The sequence below is a fragment of the Chrysochloris asiatica genome, unplaced genomic scaffold (assembly GCF_000296735.1).
Source record: "Chrysochloris asiatica unplaced genomic scaffold, ChrAsi1.0 scaffold00042, whole genome shotgun sequence".
Taxonomy (NCBI): Eukaryota; Metazoa; Chordata; class Mammalia; order Afrosoricida; family Chrysochloridae; genus Chrysochloris; species Chrysochloris asiatica.
The window spans coordinates 21,211,555-21,218,829 of NW_006408560.1; the positions used below are offsets into that span (position 1 = coordinate 21,211,555).

The following is a 7,275-nucleotide window of genomic DNA, read 5'->3' on the forward strand; positions in this document are numbered from 1 at the left end:
AAAAAAGAAAGGAGATGAAAGTAAAAAGGCAAACCACAAAGACACACATTAGCACACTCCACCCAGACATACACACACACTTGATCTCCCTGAAGACTTACATGTTCAGTATTGCAGCCAGTGACTCTTATTCCAGCACACAAAGCATTAGCTGCCTTCTCATTATTAAACACCCTGAACTGTACAAATCCTGCAACAAATTCACCTGAAAAAGAAAAGGCAGAGAAAGGATTGGGATATTCCAGGTATGAATTAGAAACAACTCACCAGTCCAGGAATTCCCTTTACCAAAAGCTCAGGCTACAGTCCTATATTACAGTTCATCCGTGGAGTCCAGCTCATCTGTGGCCAGTGGCTAGTGGACAAGGCTGGAAGAGAGGTCTGCCTACCTCCAGAGACCATAGAGAATCAAGATTGGATCTCACAAGATGACCATTGTCTGCCTAAGAACAAAGGGGAAATTAAACTCTACAGAAAGATCATCAGAAAGACCTCAAAAGATACAATGGAAATGAACAATTACCAAATGTGGTATATGTTTGTTTACACATTTCTCACCCAATTACATCTGTTGGTTTTCCCTACAGTCACTGGCTTACATTGATATAACAAATGTAAATAGTAATGACTTTGAATTTTCCCCTCAAAGACTTAACTTCTGTGGCTTTATTATACATACAACTATAACCTTTTTTAAGCTAGTTATTCAGTTATACTTCATAATAAAACTAAATTTTTGTCGCCATTTTACTAGTTCTAATTTCCTGTGAACATTAGCCCAAACACTTCATTAACTACTACATGAAATCATAGGAGCTCTGGTAGCACCGTAGTGATTACAAGTCAGACCGCTAACCTCAAGGTCAGCAGTTTGAAACTACCAGATGTTCCACAGTAGAAAGATGAGGCTTTCTGATCTCATAAATATTTACAGCCTCAGAAATCCCATACAGGGTTGCTATGAGTCGGAACCAACTCCATGGCATACCACCACCACATGAAGTCATAAAGTGTGGATCAGAGTATAAGCTTTGGCGTGAGTGCCTGAGTTTATAATCTGAATCTACATCTTATCCCACCACTCATCCGTCAATTTGTCATGCTTTGGTGGCATTCATGTTGCTATGATACTGGATTCTATGCCACCAGTATTTTAAATACCAGCAGAGTCATCCATGGTTGAAAGGTTTTAGCTGAGCTTCCAGATTAAGAAACACTAGGAAGAAGGAGGCACAAACTATTTCTGAATGCTTAGTCACAAAAACCTTAGTAATAGCAGCAGAACATTGTCAGATACAGTGCCAGATGATGAGCCCCTCAGGTAGGGGAAGAACTGCCTCCTCAAAGTAGAATTAACTGTGATGACATGAATGGAGTTAAGCTTTCAGGACCTTCATTTGCTGATAGCACACAACTCAAATGAGGAGAAACAACTGAAAACATCCAGACTATGGAATAGACCATCAAGTGCTCATATGCAAGTTCAAGCTGAAGAAAAGGAAACAAGTTCACAAGAGCCAAAATACGACCTTGAATATACTCCACCTGAATTTAGAAACCACCTCAAGAACAGATTTGATGCGTTAGACAAAAACACTAATAGCTGAAGACCAGAAGAGCTGTGGGATGATATCATGAATATCATTCAGAAAGAAGCAAAAAACAGGAAAGAAATAAAAGACCAAAATGATGTCAGAAAAGAATCTCTTGAACACAGAGAAGCCAAAGCAAATGAAAAAATAGAGAAAATAAAAAGCTGAACAGAAAATGTCAACAGGCAGTCCAAGAAGGAAAAATAAAGTATGAAATGTGCAAAGACCTGGAGTTAGAAATCCAAAAGGAAAGGCAAGCTCAGCATTTCTCAAGCTGAAAGAACTGAAGAAAAAATTCATGCCTTAACTTGAAATACTGAAGGATTCTACAGGTAAAATATTGGATGATACAGAAAGCATCAAAAAAAAGATGGAATGAATACGCAGAGTCATTGTACCAAGGAAATGGTTGATGTTCAACCATTTCAAAAGGTAGCATATGATTAAGAACCATGGGTACTGAGGAAGAAGTCCAAGTTACACTGAAGGGATGGGCAAAAACAAGAAACCAGGAATTGAAAGACTGCAAATTAAAACTTCTCATCAAACTGATACAACAATGGAGGCATTCATTCATCTATGCCAAGAAATCTGGAAGACAGCTATCTGGCCAACTGATCAGAAGAGATCCATATTTATGCCTATTCTTAAGAAAACTGACCCAACCAAATGTGGAAATCATTGAACAATATCATTAATACCACATGCAAGTAAAATTTTGCTGACAATTCAAAAATGACCACAACCGTACATTGACAGGGAACTGCCAGAAGAGGACATGGAATGAGGGATACCATTGCTGCCTTCAGATGGATTGTGGCTGAAAGCAGAGAATACCAGAAGATGTTTACTTGTGATTTATTGATTATGCAAAGCAAAGGCTTTCTACAGTGTGGATCATGACAAGTTAGGGATAACACTGCCAAGAATGGGCATTCCAGAGTACTTGAATGTGCTCATAAGGAACCTGTACATAAAACGAGAGGCACTTCTTTCAACAGAACAAGGGATACTGAATGGTTTAAAATCAGGAAAGGTGTGTGTCAGGGTTGTATCCTTACACCATACTTACTCCATCTGTATGCTGAACAAATAATCAGAAAAGCTGGATTATATGAAGAATGTGGAATCAGGATTAGAGGAAGACTCATTAACAAAGTACAATATTTAGATGATACAACCTTGCTTAATGAAAGCGAAGACTTAAAATACTTACTAATGAAGATCAAAGATTACTGTCTTCAATATGGATTGCATCTCAATGTAAAGAAAAAAATACTCACCATTGGATCAATAAATAGCATCATGATGAAAGAAGAAAAGATTGAAGTTATCAAAGACTTCATTTTGCTTGGATCCACTATCAACATTCATGGAAGCAGCAGTCAAGAAATCAAACAACGTATTGCATTGAGTAAAAGGTCTTGCTGCCCAAGACCTCTTTAAAGTATTAAAGAGCAAAGATGTCAGTTTGAAGACTAAGGTGTGCCTGACTCAAACCACAGTCATGTGGAAGTTGGACAATGAATATGGAAGACCATAGAAAAATTGATATGTTTGAGTTATGGTTTGGAGAAGAATATTAAAAGTACCATGGACCATCAAAGTAACAAGCAATACCCACTTGACCTGGCTTCAATGACTGTATGATCAGAGCTCAACCAGAGAAGAAAGAAGAGGAAAAAAAGAGTAATCTGATACAATTTGATGAACTTGACCTACACCTATGGATGCAGTAGCTCAAAAGAGGGCAAATCCTTACAGCAAGGATCATTCCCACCACCTCCCTACACAGAGTAGACAGGGATGGGCAACTTAGACATTGGCTACCCAAAATGGGGTTGCTACAAAGGCAAGAAGTGACTGGCTTTCAAGAGGAGACCTAGATTCAGAGGGCGTGAAGGAAAGTAGAATCTCCACTGAGTAGTATCCAACCTGTCTAGGCGGGCCTAATGAAATGAAATGCAGATGGGTCTCTTGTGATACAGTAGTGAATAATTGTTATCAGGACTGCTTATGAGGGTTGGAAATGTAAAGGTAGACATTTTGTAGCAAGGAGGGGAGTGATTAACTTTTCAGTCTAGGAGCAGAGGTCCCTGGGACCATCAAGGGAGAAGAGCGGAGAGCGGGACCCTACCCAGAGAAGCAGTGATGCCTGAGATGGAGGTAGAGACGCTGATGTGGAGAGGTGGAACAGTTGGGGACTTTAGACACAGAGAGGGAGAGGGGCTGTGTGCTGATGACCGGGGTGGGAGCAGGCTTGTAGTGTATACCCTTTGGTTGGTTGATGATGCATGGAGGGGACTGTAACCATGGCAATGAAACGATATACGATAGGATGAATGTAAAACTAATGTTCTCCCATGTAAACTATCACATAATTCACAATAAAACATTAAAAATAAATAAATAACAAGCAAATATGTGTTGGAAGATGATGAGACTTCACCTCTCATACTTCGGACATGTTATCAGAAGAGACCAAGGACATCATGCTTGGTAAAGTGAAGGGTCAGAGAAAAAGAGGAAGACTCCCAACGAGATAGATTGGCACAGTGGCAGCAGCAATAGGCTCAATTAGGTAACAGTTGTGAGGATAGCACAGGACCAGGTAGTGTTTCGTTCTGTTGTGCATAGGGTTGCTATGAATCAGAACTGATTCCATGGCACCCAACAACAACAACTTCTTAGTTACAAGGTGGCTTTTAACAAATCTCCTAATTTCTCACTGTTCAGTCTCACTCTGTAGAATGGGAACAGCAGTCGTTCTAACATTCTGGATTTCTCAGGATGATTAAATGACACAATCATCTCAGGATGATTAAATGACACAAAACCATGTCAAGTTTCTACTAAAGAAGCTGGCACATTTTAAGTGTTCTGTAAATATTAACAATTATTTCTATTGCTGATTAACATCCTTTCCTCCAAAAATACAGAGGAAATTTGGTGATTGGACTTAGGGAGAAAACACTTACTTCGACCACTTGGTGAGTAATAATTTGCTGTTTTCGTAGCATCACCAAAGTCATAGGCCACTGGTATCGCCGGGCCATTATCAGTCCAACACTTCCCTGCTCCATATTTCACTGGATATTTCTGCAGAAACCAAACTGGAGGTTATTTGAAGACACCATAATCACGCTACCATAATTAGATATGGAAGTGAGGTGGCTTGTTTCAAGCTAGTTGTCAGTATTCAGAAATCAGTCTTAATAAAAATGACTCCTTTTCCCCTGGGTGTGTTTTTACAACTGTAGCAATGCCCTACTTCTTCTCCCTTTCTCTACCACCCTCATATCTCATTGAGCTGACTTAGACATCCAAGAAACAGTTCAGACACCAGAACACAGTGAAGCAGAAGCAGGAGAAATAGCCAAGTGCTAGCACCTGGTAGTGACATGGGACCTCAGAAAGCTGACTCAATCCCCACCCCAAACACTTTGCTCTCTGATCATTAAACAAACTGCTCATCATCCAGCAGCCCATGTACCTGATAGAGGCCAAACAGATTATGCCCCAGATGCCTGAAGAAGCCGCTGTTAGTATGGTATCGCAGCAGGGAATTGCTCCGCCAAAGTTTCAGTGGGAAATTGTTGGGCACATGCCAGATGCCCAGGTCCTGTGCCTGGATGTCATAGTATCCAGGGTTCTGGAGGAGAAAAGATACCAATCCTGGAAGTCACATAATACAATGGATCCAGTAGACTTAACAACCATCAGTCACACTGAGAGCACTGAGATCCAGGTGACCGTGTGGCCAGCAGTGCTCGAACACCTCTTTCCACACCCCTAAAAAGCTGTGTGGAAGAAGTTATTCAAGAGCTCTTTCTTTTTCAATGCTAGTTCCACACCCTCACTATTGCCCAAATGTGAGTGGCACCAACCTTGTAGTCATCGCTCGTGGCCGCCTCTGCAGACCCAAAGGTGTTATAATTGGCCCAGTTGTTGTCCCCCTGTGGATAGTCTGCTCTGTTGCCCTCCTGACTTGACCAGCGATCACCCAACGTGCATTTCCCTTGCATGTGGTTCTCATGTACACTGGCCACCAGCGTCCAGCCTCCACCCGCAGAGGTCATGTCACAGAACGTCTGGTAGATGACACCATTTTCAGTGCGGAGGAAATACAGGCCATCTGTGGAGGGAACCACCCAGAGCATCTTTGTCTGAGAGCATATGGCCTATTTCAGGCCCCATAACCAGAAATATTCTGGGAAGTTCGGAGAATAAAGGCTCCCATGAATGCATCTGTTAGAAGATAATATTCCTTAGCTCTCCATCCTCATGGTATGAATAGAAGCACTGACTACTTCATCAGGGATGTATTCATAGCAATCAGGCTTAGAAGTTAGAGATACTTTTTCCCTCTGGATAGTAAAATCCCTCTGGCTATGAAAGACCCAAAATCTGTACTCACCCACACCTCCAGTCTCCAGTCTATAGCTGGACATCTTTATGCATCTCAGAACAAAGGGAAGGCATGGTTACTGCCCTTTATAACCATCAGATTACCTAAGTTAGAGTTAACCAACTGCAACACAACCCAGTAGGAGAAGGGCTCTGTCATGACACTCTGATGACCTTGTATATCTCTCCATAGGCCACATGGACAAGGCTGAGCCACAGTTGGCCTGACTGTCACAAAATGCATGTAATCTTCCCAAACTGGGAGCATAGCAGGCTTGCAGCAAGCTGCTCTAAGCTCATTCCTCATCCATTCGATCTTCCAATAAATCTGTCAGAAGACAGCTCTTCATCGCCTCGCAGGTTCTTATGACATGAAGCCTTGCCCCAACTCAGTCTACAACTACAGACTATGAAATTGCTTAGCTGCAGCTTGGATTGACTCCTTAGCAACAAATCACCTCAAAACCTGTGCTTCATTCTCATTGGACTTTGTTAATCTTGATTGCTGTCTACGACTGGCATGGTTGTTGTCACCTTCTAATTGGCCCAGTAATAAACTGTTTGACTAAAAAGGCCAGGTTGCTTCTTTACTGGAAAAATATGTCAGCTTGCTTGAAAACAGCTGTACACATGCAACTGTCCCTCTCTATCCACCTGTAGGAACTGGGACTCAGAGGACCAGCACAAGAAAATACTGATACTCTGGCTACTGCTGGGGTTGTGAGTCATTAAGTTCTCTCAGTGTCTGGAAGATCATGGCTGATGTGACTGGGGTCAGGGGTGAGAGCTTCAAAAATTCCACTGCGAATATCTTTCGGTGAAAGCCAGAGTAGGATAGAGAGTAGTGAAGGGTATCTGTCTCCTGACTCTCATGACTAAGTTCTCTTCAGCTATAAAGCAGCCTCAAGGAAATGATACTGGAATTGTGTCATTACTTACCACGTGCTGTAGGGCAGCTTTTTTTTATTTCCTTGCAGCTTCTTCTCAAGAAATGAAAAGGAGAAGAAGCACAGGGTGTCTTCTCCTGGGGCATCTCAGTAGGATCCGTCTCTGCTAGAGAATTTGATAACATTTCTCATTAACAGCCTGAAGCCACTACCACCATCTTTCTTGTCCATCAGTTCAAAGCCCCTACCTACTGTAGCAGTTCCTCCCTGCTTATGATTGACAACCAAAAATTTCAGAAATTCTCTCTGCTAAGACTAGCTGACTCAAGAGTTAGTACAGGCTTCACACCTGAATTCGTCCACTCAATGAACTTTAATAAAATCTCAGC

At 41.6% G+C, this 7,275-nt stretch overlaps 1 protein-coding gene across 1 annotated transcript in view; it reads right to left on the reverse strand.

The window, feature by feature from the left end:
- The window catches only part of ITLN1 (intelectin 1 (galactofuranose binding)), a 9,631-nt gene extending 2,560 nt beyond the window's left edge, over positions 1–7,071 (reverse strand). Inside the window, exons 1-5 of the mRNA XM_006861762.1 lie at positions 6,939–7,071; positions 5,480–5,727; positions 5,086–5,244; positions 4,571–4,691; positions 102–205 (exon numbers count right to left, since the gene is read on the reverse strand). Of these exons, the coding sequence (XP_006861824.1) occupies positions 102–205; positions 4,571–4,691; positions 5,086–5,244; positions 5,480–5,727; positions 6,939–7,071 (765 nt within the window). The remainder of the gene's footprint in view (positions 1–101; positions 206–4,570; positions 4,692–5,085; positions 5,245–5,479; positions 5,728–6,938) is intronic.
- Positions 7,072–7,275: the final 204 nt, after the last annotated feature.